The sequence below is a fragment of the Gymnoscopelus microlampas genome (assembly GCF_963454915.1).
Source record: "Gymnoscopelus microlampas genome assembly, chromosome: 24".
Classification (NCBI taxonomy): Eukaryota; Metazoa; Chordata; class Actinopteri; order Myctophiformes; family Myctophidae; genus Gymnoscopelus; species Gymnoscopelus microlampas.
Genome location: NC_139961.1, coordinates 731,558 through 751,557, shown reverse-complemented (window position 1 = coordinate 751,557; position 20,000 = coordinate 731,558). Strand labels below are relative to the sequence as shown.

Sequence of the window (20,000 nt, the reverse complement as noted above, 5' to 3'; positions counted from 1 at the left end):
ATATATATATATATTCAAAGATTTGCACAAAATTGTTCACGATTTAAAAAAATAGCAGATCTACAAGCTCATAGCGCGGCACCGAGTGCCGCGCTATGAGCTTGTAGATCTGCTATTTTTGAATAGCCCAACGAAATCTAAAAATGACACACAGATGCGTTCTCAGGTCTTAAAGAGTTAATCATTTCACCCAAAAGGTTTATAACAATATATGACTATTGACATAGAAATAACACTGTCTGTCAGTTATGTAAACATGAGGATTAAATATGTGTTATTATAAACTAGACTAGACTAACCAAAGTATGAATGGAGTAAACGTGACTTAGACACCAAGAGACTGAGATACACCTGGTTGCAGAGAGAAAAGAACGGCAGTGACCGAACAGCATGACCTTTTCAATTAGGATAAAGGCGATGTGACCAGTGTCATGAAGAGGTGATTCAGGCAAAAATACGATTTTCCTCAAAAAAACGGACTAAGACCATTATTTTAACCCATTGAGACCTGAAGCCGATTCTACACGTCTCCTAAATCTCAACAGTATTCTTAAAAAAAACGTATGTTTCTATATCAGTGGTGCTCTGCTCAATCTTTTTCATGTCAAGGACCCCCAAATATTATATGTATTTGGCCGCGGACCCCCATCAAAATATCTTGTTCCAGGGACCCCCCCAGAAGCAAAGATTTGAGTTAAAAATGTTCGCTTTAAAAATATATATATTCAGAAGATTTGCACACATTTTCACACATTTTCAAAAATAGCAGATCTACAAGCTCGTAGCGCGGCACTCGGTGCCGCGCTACGAGCTTGTAGATCTGCTATTTTTGAATAGCCTAAAGCTCAAATCTAAAAATGAGACAGTTCCAGGTCTTAATGGGGTTACGAAGGTGAGGATATGAAAAAGGACATTTTGTAACGGTACCGTTCTCAACCGGCGCTGTGGTGGTGGTGGAGGTGGTTCTGGTGGTGGTGGTTGTAGTGGTGGAGGTTGTGGTGGTTGTAGTGGACGGTTTGGGTTTGCGTCGCTGTTTGGCTGGTTTGGCCGTGACCGCGGCGAAGTGAGGGTTCAACACCGACAACTTGTCTGTTAGCTTCAGCCTGTTCAACTTGTCTGGAGGACAAAAGAGACACACAAACACACACACACACACACACACACACACACACACACACACACACACACACACACACACACACACACACACACACACACACACACACACACACAGACATGGTTGTCCTTCTCCACCAATAGCCTACAAACGACTCAAAGAAGATCATACGTGAAGATCACACAAAGGATGACGAAAAACTCACAAAAAACAGGCTTTTTTTTGCCCCAATCTTTTCATAGACCTGATTACTTGTTTTTTGGATTGCGTGTTTCTCTCGCCAAACCTGGCAACATTTAGCGTCACAGAATCTGCGACGCTAAACGCTGTAATGTTTTTTATATGAGTGGTGGCAACATTTTGTGACACCACACGGGTCGTCCCAACAATAGCTAAGATTGAAGTCAGTGTGAACATGGCCAAATAGTAACTTAATAGCCAAATTAGGTCTAATGAAGCACGCTAGCATTTAGGCTAACCCTCCTGCCTGTGGCTGCAGAAAAACTTGCACTGTCTGTGAATGAGGGGAGGCAGCGGAGCACGGTTACTGCGGGGGGGGGGGGGCCCATTCGTGTCGCCATTGGCTTAAAGGAGTGAAGGACAGCCAGGACAGCCAATGACACTTAGGTGTCGCTTGGGTGTCGGACTAGGTCTTAGTCTGTCTGTAGCTTTCAGCAAGCGGCTAAAAAATAACAACAATCTCACAAGGTATTTCAGAGGGACGCGCTGTGAGCTTCTTGTTTGTGTATTTTATGCAATAGTTGCACAAAAAAAAGAGTCTCCTTTGTGTCTCCTACCGGAACCATTGCCGGTCATCAAATTATTGTCTTAGGAATGAGACAAAAACAAAAAAAAATCCATGAATTCAAGTCTGCATGGGGTGAGTAATCCATAGGAAAAAAATATTTTGGGGGGCGGGAATAACAAAAATAAAACTATAAGAGACTTGCGACTCAGACTCGTGGCCAAAGACTCGAGACTGGACTCGGACTCACCCCTTAAAGACTCTGATAAAAATAATATCAATATCAATATCAATAATGATAATCACCTAGCTCTCCAGGCTTTCCAACCAGGTTGGTTCTCTTGTTGACGGAGGGTCGTGACGGAGAGCCTAACAAACACAACGGAACACAACACAACACAACACAACACAACACAACACAACACAACACAACACAACACAACACGAACAAACACCAACAGTAAGAACACAACACAACACAACACAGCAGGATTAGTACCATCTAGGAACTGGATCCACATGCTCCCAGTGACATGTGACGTATTTGCCCCTCCCCTCTCCAGTCAACGTTTGACTTCTTGGGATGTCCGTCCGAAGGAGTCGACGGTTTGACTTCTCAGGACGGACATCCTAAGAAGTCAACCGGTGACTTCTTAGGATGTTGACTTCTTAGGACGGACATCCTAAGAAGTCAACCGGTGACTTCTTAGGATGTTGACTTCTTAGGACGGACATCCTAAGAAGTCAACCGGTGACTTCTTAGGATATCGACTTCTTAGGACGGACATCCTAAGAAGTCAACCGGTGACTTGTTGGGGTGATAGCCAGCATTGCGTGGAGCCCTGCAGCCAAACACCGTGTTGATGTTGGACCGTCAACATCACACAAACACAACCCACATGGAACCAGGTTGTGCTTTAATGTGAAACAGTGGGATACCCTGGACTGTTGAACATCTTTAAGGTCTCCATCGTTAGGGTCGTGGGCAGTGCTGTAGCCAAGTACATGTACTCAAGTACTGTACTTAAGTACAGTTTTGAGGTACTTTTACTTTATTTCAAATTGTCAGTACTTTTACTTCTACTCCACTACATCTCAAAGGCAAATATTATATGTTTACTCCACTACAAGTATTTAACAACTTTAGTTACTAGTTACTTATTATTAACCACTTCAGCCCTATATACATTTGAGAATAGCCGATCTACAAGCTTGTGATACGGCGTATTGTGAGCTTGTAGATCAACATCTTTATGTTCTGAAGCTCTGAACCCATACCAAGAAATACTACATCTGTTGTCAATTATATTACCTCTCTCTCTCTCTCTCTCTCTCTCTCTCTCTCTCTCTCTCTCTCTCTCTCTCTCTCTCTCTCTCTCTCTCTCTCTCTCTCTCTCTCTCTCTCTCTCTCTCTCTCTCTCTCTCTCTCTCTCTCTCTCTCTCTCTCTCTCTCTCTCTCTCTCTCTCTCTCGCATTCCTCTCAATCAGTGTGTTGGGGGGGGGGGGGGGGGGCATGGTGCAAAGAAACTTTTACTCAAGTACTGTATTTAAGTACAGTTTTGAAGTACTTTTACTTTACTGGGGTACTTCCAATTTGTAGTACTTTTACTTCTACACCACTACATCTCTGAGACAAATATTGTACTTTTACTCCACCACACTAATTATCTGAAAACTTTAGTTACTAGTTACTTTGTAGATTTTGATTATTATTACAAAACATACACATTAACCACTTCAGTCCTATATACATTTCAGCCATTTGATAGCAGATCTACAAGCTCACAATGTGTTTTGCGATGCGACGCATTGTGAGCTTGTAGATCTGCTATTTTCAAAAGATTTCGATACATTTTATAAATTTGAAAACTTCTGAAACAGGATATTCTGCATAATGAGTACTTTTACTTTAGATACCAACACCGCTTTACTTTTACTCAAGAACATTTTTAATTCCGGACTTTTACTTGTAACATACATTGCAGTATTGATACTTTTACTTAAGTAAGAAATGGGAGGTACTTTCTCCACCACTGGCTACAGGCCTGCTTCTCCGTTCTGTTTGTTTTTCTGTTTTTTTTACACACTGGGCCTCAGAGACTCACATGTTTTCATTTTAAACTCTTATTATTCATAAAACACTTTTTTTTCCGCTTCTCTCTTCTTATAAAAAGTCATGAGAAAGACCATGTGGGCCCCACGCACTTTAAACTCACAACTATATATATATATATATATATATATATATATATATATATATATATATATATATATATATATATATATATATATATATATATATATATATATATATATATATATATATATATATATATATATATATATATATATATATAATAGTATAACGCAAGGACTTTTTTGGTCGGACCTTTTAGACCATAGATATTCAACTGGCGGCCCGCGGGCCACGAGCTTCCTTGTGGCCCCTGGCCATATTCCCCCAAAAAAAAAAAATGTATGTGAATATATGTTCGTTTTTATGTTATCAAAGTTAAAACAGTATAAATTATTTATCCTTCATTAGTTCTTGAAAGGCCATCTTTCATTGGAACTGAACTTAGAACCTTAAATAGAACCGAATTAGACCCGAATTAGACCCGAAACATTTTGCGCACCCGCGCAAATTGTGTGCGCAATGTGTGGCCCCCAACTCCAAATTATTTTACAGTTGTGGCCCCCTGCCTAATCTAGTTGAATACCCCATGTTTTAGACAAAAGTATTATAAATGTAACTGTGTTGTTGTACATTCTTTTGCCTAATAAACATTTCAATCAATTAAAACCATTCAGATCTGAGGCCGATTCTAAACGCTGTTTTCTGAAAAACGTTTTTTTTTTTTTTAATGAAACACATTTAAAAAAATAATGTTGCTATATATACTGTATCCAGCAACAACTAAAAGGGCTTACCGGATTGAAAGGTATAACAACGTATTGCTGTTCCGTGTCTAAATGGGCAAAATCTGCCAAAGTAATATAACTAAAGCTGTCAGATAATCGTACTGCAGTAAAACGCACAGGATGAGCCCTTTAAGATCGGGGGACGCATCTGTGTAACCACTCTATCCATATTTTATACTTTTGGCTATTCAAAAATAGCAGATCTACAAGCTCATAGCGCGGCACCGAGTGCCGCGCTATGAGCTCGTAGATCTGCTATTTATTTATTTATTTTTATCGAGATTTTTTTTGTGCAAATCTATGAATATAATATATCTTTAAAGCAATTGTTTTTTTACTCAAATCTTTGCTTCCGGGGGTCCCTGGAACAAAATATTTTGAGATGGCGGGGGGTCCGCAGCCAAATACATATCGTTGTGGGGGCTCCTTGACACTGACATTAATATTATAGCAACATAAGTGTTTCAGAAAACTGTTTTAAACTGATTTAGAAGACATTTGTAGAATCCCCCAGAAGCAATAACCTTTTAGTTAGAAAAGCTCGCTTTAAAAATATATATATTCAATTTGCACAAATGTTCACGATTTAAAAAGAAAAAAATAGCAGATCTACAAGCTCGTAGCGAGAGTGCCGCGCTATGAGCTTGCAGATCTGCTATTTTTGAATAGCCCAAAGTGTAAAATAATGCTTGTTTAGCTCAAATCAAAAAAGTGACACAGCTGCGTTCCAGGTCTTAAAGGGTTAAAGTACTGAGACCTAAAGTAGGCTACAGTAGTAAATAAATGTAATGAGTTACTTTCCAGCGCAGCTGTGTGAATCCAGTAAACATTGGCTGTGTGTGCTCCGTATAGAGCCCCCCAGTGTGCAAAAACCAGCATCAAACATTGTTTTTCCATATTAGGAAAAGATATGAGATGCCAACGTCCGTCATGCTCTGGTGGTAGTGTGAAGGGCCTTTTCTAAACATTGGCACCTCCATGGAGAAGCAAGGCCTTTCCCCAAAGCTCTCTGCGCTTCAAAAAAAACACGTAGAGACCTTCCAAACCTCTCTGCGCTTTCAAAAATGATGTACAGCCTTTTCTCTAAGCTCTTTGAGCGTACAAAATCATGTGCAGCCCTTCCAAATTGCTCTCTCTGCACGTACAATGTAAATGACAGGGACGTGCACAGATAGACTCTAGGCGGCGCTAGAGCACCTGCCCTTTGCCCTCTTGACCAGAAGTGCCCTTTTGAAAAAAATAAACATTTTTTTTTTTCCCCCAGTTTACAGCAGGGGTCTTCAACAGGGGGGTCCGGGACCCCTAGGGGGTCCTCAGAGTTACTACAGTGGGTCCGTCAAATCTTTATGTGATATGATTTTTCTTTTTTACCATAACCACTCGAAACCTAGCATCCCTTTTCTGGAGGAGAACTTTAGCCAAAAATAGCAGATCTACAAGCTCACAACGCCTCGCGCTGCGAGGCGTTGTGGGCTTGTAGATCGGCTATTTTTTGGCAAAGAGGTATATAGGTGTAGAGGGAAAAAAGAGCAGACCAAGTAAACAAAAAAAAAGTATAATTTACTTGTCTGTGCACGCCACTGATGTATATAAAACACTTCCCAAAGAGTGCTTACACAGTGATGCAAAGCCCTTGTGTGCGCTTACGAGGCACAACGCAGGCAAGCAAGCAAATAGGCTGAAGGCCATGAACGCTCCCCAGGAAAACACAACTACAATATCCCAACTAACCCTCTGGTCTGAAATAGTCAAAGTTATTTGACTTAAAAAAAAAAAAAAAAAAGGGGGTCTCACTGCTTTAGACAGATGTAATGAGGGGGTCTCACTGCTTTAGACAGATGTAATGAGGGGGTCTCACTGCTTTAGACAGATGTAATGAGGGGGTCTCACTGCTTTAGTCAGATGTAATGAGGGGGTCTCACTGCTTTAGTCAGATGTAATGAGGGGGTCTCACTGCTTTAGTCAGATGTAATGAGGGGGGTCTCACTGCTTTAGACAGATGTAATGAGGGGGGTCTCACTGCTTTAGTCAGATGTAATGAGGGGGTCTCACTGCTTTAGACAGATGTAATGAGGGGGTCTCACTGCTTTAGACAGATGTAATGAGGGGGGTCTCACTGCTTTAGTCAGATGTAATGAGGGGGTCTCACTGCTTTAGACAGATGTAATGAGGGGGGTCTCACTGCTTTAGACAGATGTAATGAGGGGGTCTCACTGCTTTAGACAGATGTAATGAGGGGGGTCTCACTGCTTTAGACAGATGTAATGAGGGGGTCTCACTGCTTTAGACAGATGTAATGAGGGGGTCTCACTGCTTTAGACAGATGTAATGAGGGGGGTCTCACTGCTTTAGACAGATGTAATGAGGGGGTCTCACTGCTTTAGACAGATGTAATGAGGGGGTCTCACTGCTTTAGACAGATGTAATGAGGGGGGTCTCACTGCTTTAGACAGATGTAATGAGGGGGTCTCACTGCTTTAGACAGATGTAATGAGGGGGTCTCACTGCTTTAGACAGATGTAATGAGGGGGTCTCACTGCTTTAGACAGATGTAATGAGGGGGTCTCACTGCTTTAGACAGATGTAATGAGGGGGTCTCACTGCTTTAGACAGATGTAATGAGGGGGTCTCACTGCTTTAGACAGATGTAATGAGGGGGTCTCACTGCTTTAGACAGATGTAATGAGGGGGGTCTCACTGCTTTAGACAGATGTAATGAGGGGGGTCTCACTGCTTTAGACAGATGTAATGAGGGGGTCTCACTGCTTTAGACAGATGTAATGAGGGGGTCTCACTGCTTTAGACAGATGTAATGAGGGGGTCTCACTGCTTTAGACAGATGTAATGAGGGGGGTCTCACTGCTTTAGACAGATGTAATGAGGGGGGTCTCACTGCTTTAGACAGATGTAATGAGGGGGTCTCACTGCTTTAGACAGATGTAATGAGGGGGTCTCACTGCTTTAGACAGATGTAATGAGGGGGTCTCACTGCTTTAGACAGATGTAATGAGGGGGGTCTCACTGCTTTAGACAGATGTAATGAGGGGGTCTCACTGCTTTAGACAGATGTAATGAGGGGGGGTCTCACTGCTTTAGACAGATGTAATGAGGGGGTCTCACTGCTTTAGACAGATGTAATGAGGGGGGTCTCACTGCTTTAGACAGATGTAATGAGGGGGTCTCACTGCTTTAGACAGATGTAATGAGGGGGGTCTCACTGCTTTAGACAGATGTAATGAGGGGGTCTCACTGCTTTAGACAGATGTAATGAGGGGGTCTCACTGCTTTAGACAGATGTAATGAGGGGGTCTCACTGCTTTAGACAGATGTAATGAGGGGGTCTCACTGCTTTAGACAGATGTAATGAGGGGGTCTCACTGCTTTAGACAGATGTAATGAGGGGGTCTCACTGCTTTAGACAGATGTAATGAGGGGGTCTCACTGCTTTAGACAGATGTAATGAGGGGGGTCTCACTGCTTTAGACAGATGTAATGAGGGGGTCTCACTGCTTTAGACAGATGTAATGAGGGGGGTCTCACTGCTTTAGACAGATGTAATGAGGGGGTCTCACTGCTTTAGACAGATGTAATGAGGGGGGTCTCACTGCTTTAGACAGATGTAATGAGGGGGGTCTCACTGCTTTAGACAGATGTAATGAGGGGGTCTCACTGCTTTAGACAGATGTAATGAGGGGGGTCTCACTGCTTTAGACAGATGTAATGAGGGGGGTCTCACTGCTTTAGACAGATGTAATGAGGGGGTCTCACTGCTTTAGACAGATGTAATGAGGGGGGTCTCACTGCTTTAGACAGATGTAATGAGGGGGGTCTCACTGCTTTAGACAGATGTAATGAGGGGGGTCTCACTGCTTTAGACAGATGTAATGAGGGGGTCTCACTGCTTTAGACAGATGTAATGAGGGGGGTCTCACTGCTTTAGACAGATGTAATGAGGGGGTCTCACTGCTTTAGACAGATGTAATGAGGGGGTCTCACTGCTTTAGACAGATGTAATGAGGGGGGTCTCACTGCTTTAGACAGATGTAATGAGGGGGTCTCACTGCTTTAGACAGATGTAATGAGGGGGTCTCACTGCTTTAGACAGATGTAATGAGGGGGGTCTCACTGCTTTAGACAGATGTAATGAGGGGGTCTCACTGCTTTAGACAGATGTAATGAGGGGGTCTCACTGCTTTAGACAGATGTAATGAGGGGGTCTCACTGCTTTAGACAGATGTAATGAGGGGGTCTCACTGCTTTAGACAGATGTAATGAGGGGGTCTCACTGCTTTAGACAGATGTAATGAGGGGGTCTCACTGCTTTAGACAGATGTAATGAGGGGGTCTCACTGCTTTAGACAGATGTAATGAGGGGGTCTCACTGCTTTAGACAGATGTAATGAGGGGGGTCTCACTGCTTTAGACAGATGTAATGAGGGGGTCTCACTGCTTTAGACAGATGTAATGAGGGGGTCTCACTGCTTTAGACAGATGTAATGAGGGGGTCTCACTGCTTTAGACAGATGTAATGAGGGGGTCTCACTGCTTTAGACAGATGTAATGAGGGGGTCTCACTGCTTTAGACAGATGTAATGAGGGGGTCTCACTGCTTTAGACAGATGTAATGAGGGGGTCTCACTGCTTTAGACAGATGTAATGAGGGGGTCTCACTGCTTTAGACAGATGTAATGAGGGGGGTCTCACTGCTTTAGACAGATGTAATGAGGGGGTCTCACTGCTTTAGACAGATGTAATGAGGGGGTCTCACTGCTTTAGACAGATGTAATGAGGGGGTCTCACTGCTTTAGACAGATGTAATGAGGGGGTCTCACTGCTTTAGACAGATGTAATGAGGGGGTCTCACTGCTTTAGACAGATGTAATGAGGGGGTCTCACTGCTTTAGACAGATGTAATGAGGGGGGTCTCACTGCTTTAGACAGATGTAATGAGGGGGTCTCACTGCTTTAGACAGATGTAATGAGGGGGTCTCACTGCTTTAGACAGATGTAATGAGGGGGTCTCACTGCTTTAGACAGATGTAATGAGGGGGTCTCACTGCTTTAGACAGATGTAATGAGGGGGTCTCACTGCTTTAGACAGATGTAATGAGGGGGTCTCACTGCTTTAGACAGATGTAATGAGGGGGGTCTCACTGCTTTAGACAGATGTAATGAGGGGGTCTCACTGCTTTAGACAGATGTAATGAGGGGGTCTCACTGCTTTAGACAGATGTAATGAGGGGGGTCTCACTGCTTTAGACAGATGTAATGAGGGGGTCTCACTGCTTTAGACAGATGTAATGAGGGGGTCTCACTGCTTTAGACAGATGTAATGAGGGGGTCTCACTGCTTTAGACAGATGTAATGAGGGGGTCTCACTGCTTTAGACAGATGTAATGAGGGGGTCTCACTGCTTTAGACAGATGTAATGAGGGGGTCTCACTGCTTTAGACAGATGTAATGAGGGGGTCTCACTGCTTTAGACAGATGTAATGAGGGGGTCTCACTGCTTTAGACAGATGTAATGAGGGGGTCTCACTGCTTTAGACAGATGTAATGAGGGGGTCTCACTGCTTTAGACAGATGTAATGAGGGGGTCTCACTGCTTTAGACAGATGTAATGAGGGGGTCTCACTGCTTTAGACAGATGTAATGAGGGGGGTCTCACTGCTTTAGACAGATGTAATGAGGGGGTCTCACTGCTTTAGACAGATGTAATGAGGGGGGTCTCACTGCTTTAGACAGATGTAATGAGGGGGTCTCACTGCTTTAGACAGATGTAATGAGGGGGGTCTCACTGCTTTAGACAGATGTAATGAGGGGTCTCACTGCTTTAGACAGATGTAATGAGGGGGGTCTCACTGCTTTAGACAGATGTAATGAGGGGGTCTCACTGCTTTAGACAGATGTAATGAGGGGGGTCTCACTGCTTTAGACAGATGTAATGAGGGGGTCTCACTGCTTTAGACAGATGTAATGAGGGGGGTCTCACTGCTTTAGACAGATGTAATGAGGGGGTCTCACTGCTTTAGACAGATGTAATGAGGGGGTCTCACTGCTTTAGACAGATGTAATGAGGGGGTCTCACTGCTTTAGACAGATGTAATGAGGGGGGTCTCACTGCTTTAGACAGATGTAATGAGGGGGTCTCACTGCTTTAGACAGATGTAATGAGGGGGTCTCACTGCTTTAGACAGATGTAATGAGGGGGTCTCACTGCTTTAGACAGATGTAATGAGGGGGTCTCACTGCTTTAGACAGATGTAATGAGGGGGTCTCACTGCTTTAGACAGATGTAATGAGGGGGTCTCACTGCTTTAGACAGATGTAATGAGGGGGTCTCACTGCTTTAGACAGATGTAATGAGGGGGTCTCACTGCTTTAGACAGATGTAATGAGGGGGTCTCACTGCTTTAGACAGATGTAATGAGGGGGTCTCACTGCTTTAGACAGATGTAATGAGGGGGTCTCACTGCTTTAGACAGATGTAATGAGGGGGTCTCACTGCTTTAGACAGATGTAATGAGGGGGGTCTCACTGCTTTAGACAGATGTAATGAGGGGGTCTCACTGCTTTAGACAGATGTAATGAGGGGGTCTCACTGCTTTAGACAGATGTAATGAGGGGGGTCTCACTGCTTTAGACAGATGTAATGAGGGGGGTCTCACTGCTTTAGACAGATGTAATGAGGGGGTCTCACTGCTTTAGACAGATGTAATGAGGGGGGTCTCACTGCTTTAGACAGATGTAATGAGGGGGGTCTCACTGCTTTAGACAGATGTAATGAGGGGGTCTCACTGCTTTAGACAGATGTAATGAGGGGGTCTCACTGCTTTAGACAGATGTAATGAGGGGGGTCTCACTGCTTTAGACAGATGTAATGAGGGGGTCTCACTGCTTTAGACAGATGTAATGAGGGGGTCTCACTGCTTTAGACAGATGTAATGAGGGGGGTCTCACTGCTTTAGACAGATGTAATGAGGGGGTCTCACTGCTTTAGACAGATGTAATGAGGGGGGTCTCACTGCTTTAGACAGATGTAATGAGGGGGGTCTCACTGCTTTAGACAGATGTAATGAGGGGGTCTCACTGCTTTAGACAGATGTAATGAGGGGGGTCTCACTGCTTTAGACAGATGTAAATGAGGGGGTCTCACTGCTTTAGACAGATGTAATGAGGGGGGTCTCACTGCTTTAGACAGATGTAATGAGGGGGGTCTCACTGCTTTAGACAGATGTAATGAGGGGGTCTCACTGCTTTAGACAGATGTAATGAGGGGGGTCTCACTGCTTTAGACAGATGTAATGAGGGGGGTCTCACTGCTTTAGACAGATGTAATGAGGGGGGTCTCACTGCTTTAGACAGATGTAATGAGGGGGGTCTCACTGCTTTAGACAGATGTAATGAGGGGGGTCTCACTGCTTTAGACAGATGTAATGAGGGGGTCTCACTGCTTTAGACAGATGTAATGAGGGGGTCTCACTGCTTTAGACAGATGTAATGAGGGGGTCTCACTGCTTTAGACAGATGTAATGAGGGGGGTCTCACTGCTTTAGACAGATGTAATGAGGGGGTCTCACTGCTTTAGACAGATGTAATGAGGGGGTCTCACTGCTTTAGACAGATGTAATGAGGGGGTCTCACTGCTTTAGACAGATGTAATGAGGGGGGTCTCACTGCTTTAGACAGATGTAATGAGGGGGGTCTCACTGCTTTAGACAGATGTAATGAGGGGGTCTCACTGCTTTAGACAGATGTAATGAGGGGGGTCTCACTGCTTTAGACAGATGTAATGAGGGGGGTCTCACTGCTTTAGACAGATGTAATGAGGGGGGTCTCACTGCTTTAGACAGATGTAATGAGGGGGTCTCACTGCTTTAGACAGATGTAATGAGGGGGTCTCACTGCTTTAGACAGATGTAATGAGGGGGGTCTCACTGCTTTAGACAGATGTAATGAGGGGGGTCTCACTGCTTTAGACAGATGTAATGAGGGGGGTCTCACTGCTTTAGACAGATGTAATGAGGGGGTCTCACTGCTTTAGACAGATGTAATGAGGGGGTCTCACTGCTTTAGACAGATGTAATGAGGGGGTCTCACTGCTTTAGACAGATGTAATGAGGGGGTCTCACTGCTTTAGACAGATGTAATGAGGGGGGTCTCACTGCTTTAGACAGATGTAATGAGGGGGTCTCACTGCTTTAGACAGATAGTAATGAGGGGGTCGCACTGCTTTAGACAGATGTAATGAGGGGGGTCTCAACTGCTTAGACAGACAGTTAATGAGGGGTCTCACTGCTTTAGACGATTGTAATGAGGGGGTCTCACTGCTTTAGACAGATGTAAATGAGGGGTCTCACTGCTTTAGACAGATGTATAATGAAGAATGTAATGAGGGGGGTCTCCATGCTTTTAGACAGATGTAATGAGGTGGTCCACTGCTTTAGACAGATTTAATGAGGGGGTTCTCACTGCTATTAGACAGATGTTAATGAGGTGGGGTCTCAATGCTTTAGACAGATTGTAATGTGGGGGGGTCTCACTGCTTTAGACCAGATGGCAGATGTAATGAGGGGGTCTCACTGCTTTAGACAGATGTAATGAGGGGGTCTCACTGCTTTAGACAGATGTAATGAGGGGGTCTCACTGCTTTAGACAGATGTAATGAGGGGGTCTCACTGCTTTAGACAGATGTAATGAGGGGGTCTCACTGCTTTAGACAGATGTAATGAGGGGGGTCTCACTGCTTTAGACAGATGTAATGAGGGGGTCTCACTGCTTTAGACAGATGTAATGAGGGGGTCTCACTGCTTTAGACAGATGTAATGAGGGGGTCTCACTGCTTTAGACAGATGTAATGAGGGGGGTCTCACTGCTTTAGACAGATGTAATGAGGGGGTCTCACTGCTTTAGACAGATGTAATGAGGGGGTCTCACTGCTTTAGACAGATGTAATGAGGGGGGTCTCACTGCTTTAGACAGATGTAATGAGGGGGGTCTCACTGCTTTAGACAGATGTAATGAGGGGGTCTCACTGCTTTAGACAGATGTAATGAGGGGGGTCTCACTGCTTTAGACAGATGTAATGAGGGGGTCTCACTGCTTTAGACAGATGTAATGAGGGGGGTCTCACTGCTTTAGACAGATGTAATGAGGGGGGTCTCACTGCTTTAGACAGATGTAATGAGGGGGTCTCACTGCTTTAGACAGATGTAATGAGGGGGGTCTCACTGCTTTAGTCAGATGTAATGAGGGGGGTCTCACTGCTTTAGACAGATGTAATGAGGGGGTCTCACTGCTTTAGACAGATGTAATGAGGGGGGTCTCACTGCTTTAGACAGATGTAATGAGGGGGGTCTCACTGCTTTAGACAGATGTAATGAGGGGGTCTCACTGCTTTAGACAGATGTAATGAGGGGGGTCTCACTGCTTTAGACAGATGTAATGAGGGGGTCTCACTGCTTTAGACAGATGTAATGAGGGGGTCTCACTGCTTTAGACAGATGTAATGAGGGGGGTCTCACTGCTTTAGTCAGATGTAATGAGGGGGGTCTCACTGCTTTAGACAGATGTAATGAGGGGGTCTCACTGCTTTAGACAGATGTAATGAGGGGGGTCTCACTGCTTTAGACAGATGTAATGAGGGGGTCTCACTGCTTTAGACAGATGTAATGAGGGGGGTCTCACTGCTTTAGACAGATGTAATGAGGGGGTCTCACTGCTTTAGACAGATGTAATGAGGGGGGTCTCATGCTTTAGTCAGATGTAATGAGGGGGTCTCACTGCTTTAGACAGATGTAATGAGGGGGGTCTCACTGCTTTAGACAGATGTAATGAGGGGGTCTCACTGCTTTAGACAGATGTAATGAGGGGGTCTCACTGCTTTAGACAGATGTAATGAGGGGGTCTCACTGCTTTAGACAGATGTAATGAGGGGGGTCTCACTGCTTTAGACAGATGTAATGAGGGGGTCTCACTGCTTTAGACAGATGTAATGAAGGGGGGTCTCACTGCTTTAGACAGATGTAATGAGGGGGTCTCACTGCTTTAGACAGATGTAATGAGGGGGGTCTCACTGCTTTAGACAGATGTAATGAGGGGGGTCTCACTGCTTTAGACAGATGTAATGAGGGGGTCTCACTGCTTTAGACAGATGTAATGAGGGGGTCTCACTGCTTTAGACAGATGTAATGAGGGGGTCTCACTGCTTTAGACAGATGTAATGAGGGGGGTCTCACTGCTTTAGACAGATGTAATGAGGGGGTCTCACTGCTTTAGACAGATGTAATGAGGGGGTCTCACTGCTTTAGGACAGATGTAATGAGGGGGGTCTCACTGCTTTAGACAGATGTAATGAGGGGGGTCTCACTGCTTTAGACAGATGTAATGAGGGGGTCTCACTGCTTTAGACAGATGTAATGAGGGGGGTCTCACTGCTTTAGACAGATGTAATGAGGGGGGTCTCACTGCTTTAGACAGATGTAATGAGGGGGTCTCACTGCTTTAGACAGATGTAATGAGGGGGTCTCACTGCTTTAGACAGATGTAATGAGGGGGGTCTCACTGCTTTAGACAGATGTAATGAGGGGGTCTCACTGCTTTAGACAGATGTAATGAGGGGGTCTCACTGCTTTAGACAGATGTAATGAGGGGGTCTCACTGCTTTAGACAGATGTAATGAGGGGGTCTCACTGCTTTAGACAGATGTAATGAGGGGGTCTCACTGCTTTAGACAGATGTAATGAGGGGGTCTCACTGCTTTAGACAGATGTAATGAGGGGGGTCTCACTGCTTTAGACAGATGTAATGAGGGGGTCTCACTGCTTTAGACAGATGTAATGAGGGGGTCTCACTGCTTTAGACAGATGTAATGAGGGGGTCTCACTGCTTTAGACAGATGTAATGAGGGGGGGTCTCACTGCTTTAGACAGATGTAATGAGGGGGGTCTCACTGCTTTTAGACAGATGTAATGAGGGGGTCTCACTGCTTTAGACAGATGTAATGAGGGGGTCTCACTGCTTTAGACAGATGTAATGGGGGGTCTCACTGCTTTAGACAGATGTAATGAGGGGGTCTCACTGCTTTAGACAGATGTAATGAGGGGGTCTCACTGCTTTAGACAGATGTAATGAGGGGGTCTCACTGCTTTAGACAGATGTAATGAGGGGGGTCTCACTGCTTTAGACAGATGTAATGAGGGGGGTCTCACTGCTTTAGACAGATGTAATGAGGGGGTCTCACTGCTTTAGACAGATGTAATGAGGGGGTCTCACTGCTTTAGACAGATGTAATGAGGGGGGTCTCACTGCTTTAGACAGATGTAATGAGGGGGTCTCACTGCTTTAGACAGATGTAATGAGGGGGGTCTCACTGCTTTAGACAGATGTAATGAGGGGGGTCTCACTGCTTTAGACAGATGTAATGAGGGGGTCTCACTGCTTTAGACAGATGTAATGAGGGGGTCTCACTGCTTTAGACAGATGTAAATGAGGGGGTCTCACTGCTTTAGACAGATGTAATGAGGGGGGTCTCACTGCTTTAGACAGATGTAATGAGGGGGGTCTCACTGCTTTAGACAGATGTAATGAGGGGGGTCTCACTGCTTTAGACAGATGTAATGAGGGGGGTCTCACTGCTTTAGACAGATGTAATGAGGGGGGTCTCACTGCTTTAGACAGATGTAATGAGGGGGGTCTCACTGCTTTAGACAGATGTAATGAGGGGGTCTCACTGCTTTAGACAGATGTAATGAGGGGGGTCTCACTGCTTTAGACAGATGTAATGAGGGGGTCTCACTGCTTTAGACAGATGTAATGAGGGGGGTCTCACTGCTTTAGACAGATGTAATGAGGGGGTCTCACTGCTTTAGACAGATGTAATGAGGGGGGTCTCACTGCTTTAGACAGATGTAATGAGGGGGTCTCACTGCTTTAGACAGATGTAATGAGGGGGGTCTCACTGCTTTAGACAGATGTAATGAGGGGGTCTCACTGCTTTAGACAGATGTAATGAGGGGGGTCTCACTGCTTTAGACAGATGTAATGAGGGGGTCTCACTGCTTTAGACAGATGTAATGAGGGGGTCTCACTGCTTTAGACAGATGTAATGAGGGGGTCTCACTGCTTTAGACAGATGTAATGAGGGGGGTCTCACTGCTTTAGACAGATGTAATGAGGGGGTCTCACTGCTTTAGACAGATGTAATGAGGGGGGTCTCACTGCTTTAGACAGATGTAATGAGGGGGGTCTCACTGCTTTAGACAGATGTAATGAGGGGGTCTCACTGCTTTAGACAGATGTAATGAGGGGGTCTCACTGCTTTAGACAGATGTAATGAGGGGGTCTCACTGCTTTAGACAGATGTAATGAGGGGGGTCTCACTGCTTTAGACAGATGTAATGAGGGGGTCTCACTGCTTTAGACAGATGTAATGAGGGGGTCTCACTGCTTTAGACAGATGTAATGAGGGGGTCTCACTGCTTTAGACAGATGTAATGAGGGGGGTCTCACTGCTTTAGACAGATGTAATGAGGGGGGTCTCACTGCTTTAGACAGATGTAATGAGGGGGTCTCACTGCTTTAGACAGATGTAATGAGGGGGTCTCACTGCTTTAGACAGATGTAATGAGGGGGGTCTCACTGCTTTAGACAGATGTAATGAGGGGGTCTCACTGCTTTAGACAGATGTAATGATGGGGTCTCACTGCTTTAGACAGATGTAATGAGGGGGTCTCACTGCTTTAGACAGATGTAATGAGGGGGGTCTCACTGCTTTAGACAGATGTAATGAGGGGGGTCTCACTGCTTTAGACAGATGTAATGAGGGGGTCTCACTGCTTTAGACAGATGTAATGAGGGGGTCTCACTGCTTTAGACAGATGTAATGAGGGGGGTCTCACTGCTTTAGACAGATGTAATGAGGGGGTCCTCACTGCTTTAGACAGATGTAATGAGGGGGGTCTCACTGCTTTAGACAGATGTAATGAGGGGTCTCACTGCTTTAGACAGATGTAATGAGGGGGTCTCACTGCTTTAGACAGATGTAATGAGGGGGTCTCACTGCTTTAGACAGATGTAATGAGGGGGGTCTCACTGCTTTAGACAGATGTAATGAGGGGGTCTCACTGCTTTAGACAGATGTAATGAGGGGGTCTCACTGCTTTAGACAGATGTAATGAGGGGGGTCTCACTGCTTTAGACAGATGTAATGAGGGGGTCTCACTGCTTTAGACAGATGTAATGAGGGGGTCTCACTGCTTTAGACAGATGTAATGAGGGGGTCTCACTGCTTTAGACAGATGTAATGAGGGGGGTCTCACTGCTTTAGACAGATGTAATGAGGGGGTCTCACTGCTTTAGACAGATGTAATGAGGGGGTCTCACTGCTTTAGACAGATGTAATGAGGGGGTCTCACTGCTTTAGACAGATGTAATGAGGGGGGTCTCACTGCTTTAGACAGATGTAATGAGGGGGTCTCACTGCTTTAGACAGATGTAATGAGGGGGGTCTCACTGCTTTAGACAGATGTAATGAGGGGGTCTCACTGCTTTAGACAGATGTAATGAGGGGGTCTCACTGCTTTAGACAGATGTAATGAGGGGGTCTCACTGCTTTAGACAGATGTAATGAGGGGGGTCTCACTGCTTTAGACAGATGTAATGAGGGGGGTCTCACTGCTTTAGACAGATGTAATGAGGGGGTCTCACTGCTTTAGACAGATGTAATGAGGGGGTCTCACTGCTTTAGACAGATGTAATGAGGGGGTCTCACTGCTTTAGACAGATGTAATGAGGGGGGTCTCACTGCTTTAGACAGATGTAATGAGGGGGTCTCACTGCTTTAGACAGATGTAATGAGGGGGTCTCACTGCTTTAGACAGATGTAATGAGGGGGTCTCACTGCTTTAGACAGATGTAATGAGGGGGGTCTCACTGCTTTAGACAGATGTAATGAGGGGGTCTCACTGCTTTAGACAGATGTAATGAGGGGGTCTCACTGCTTTAGACAGATGTAATGAGGGGGGTCTCACTGCTTTAGACAGATGTAATGAGGGGGGTCTCACTGCTTTAGACAGATGTAATGAGGGGGTCTCACTGCTTTAGACAGATGTAATGAGGGGGGTCTCACTGCTTTAGACAGATGTAATGAGGGGGTCTCACTGCTTTAGACAGATGTAATGAGGGGGGTCTCACTGCTTTAGACAGATGTAATGAGGGGGGTCTCACTGCTTTAGACAGATGTAATGAGGGGGTCTCACTGCTTTAGACAGATGTAATGAGGGGGTCTCACTGCTTTAGACAGATGTAATGAGGGGGTCTCACTGCTTTAGACAGATGTAATGAGGGGGTCTCACTGCTTTAGACAGATGTAATGAGGGGGGTCTCACTGCTTTAGACAGATGTAATGAGGGGGGTCTCACTGCTTTAGACAGATGTAATGAGGGGGTCTCACTGCTTTAGACAGATGTAATGAGGGGGTCTCACTGCTTTAGACAGATGTAATGAGGGGGTCTCACTGCTTTAGACAGATGTAATGAGGGGGGTCTCACTGCTTTAGACAGATGTAATGAGGGGGTCTCACTGCTTTAGACAGATGTAATGAGGGGGTCTCACTGCTTTAGACAGATGTAATGAGGGGGTCTCACTGCTTTAGACAGATGTAATGAGGGGGTCTCACTGCTTTAGACAGATGTAATGAGGGGGTCTCACTGCTTTAGACAGATGTAATGAGGGGGTCTCACTGCTTTAGACAGATGTAATGAGGGGGTCTCACTGCTTTAGACAGATGTAATGAGGGGGTCTCACTGCTTTAGACAGATGTAATGAGGGGGTCTCACTGCTTTAGACAGATGTAATGAGGGGTCTCACTGCTTTAGACAGATGTAATGAGGGGGTCTCACTGCTTTAGACAGATGTAATGAGGGGGTCTCACTGCTTTAGACAGATGTAATGAGGGGGTCTCACTGCTTTAGACAGATGTAATGAGGGGGTCTCACTGCTTTAGACAGATGTAATGAGGGGGTCTCACTGCTTTAGACAGATGTAATGAGGGGGTCTCACTGCTTTAGACAGATGTAATGAGGGGGGTCTCACTGCTTTAGACAGATGTAATGAGGGGGTCTCACTGCTTTAGACAGATGTAATGAGGGGGTCTCACTTGCTTTAGACAGATGTAATGAGGGGGGTCTCACTGCTTTAGGACAGATGTAATGAGGG

General features: G+C 45.1%; 1 protein-coding gene across 1 annotated transcript in view; it reads right to left on the bottom strand.

Moving 5' to 3' along the window:
- The window catches only part of LOC311041025 (target of Nesh-SH3-like), a gene marked incomplete at its 5' end in the record, with an annotated part of 759,687 nt that overhangs the window by 9,857 nt on the left and 729,830 nt on the right, over positions 1 to 20,000 (bottom strand). The window contains 2 exons of the mRNA XM_084051462.1: positions 928 to 1,116; positions 2,169 to 2,231. Of these exons, the coding sequence (XP_083907588.1) occupies positions 928 to 1,116; positions 2,169 to 2,231 (252 nt within the window). The remainder of the gene's footprint in view (positions 1 to 927; positions 1,117 to 2,168; positions 2,232 to 20,000) is intronic.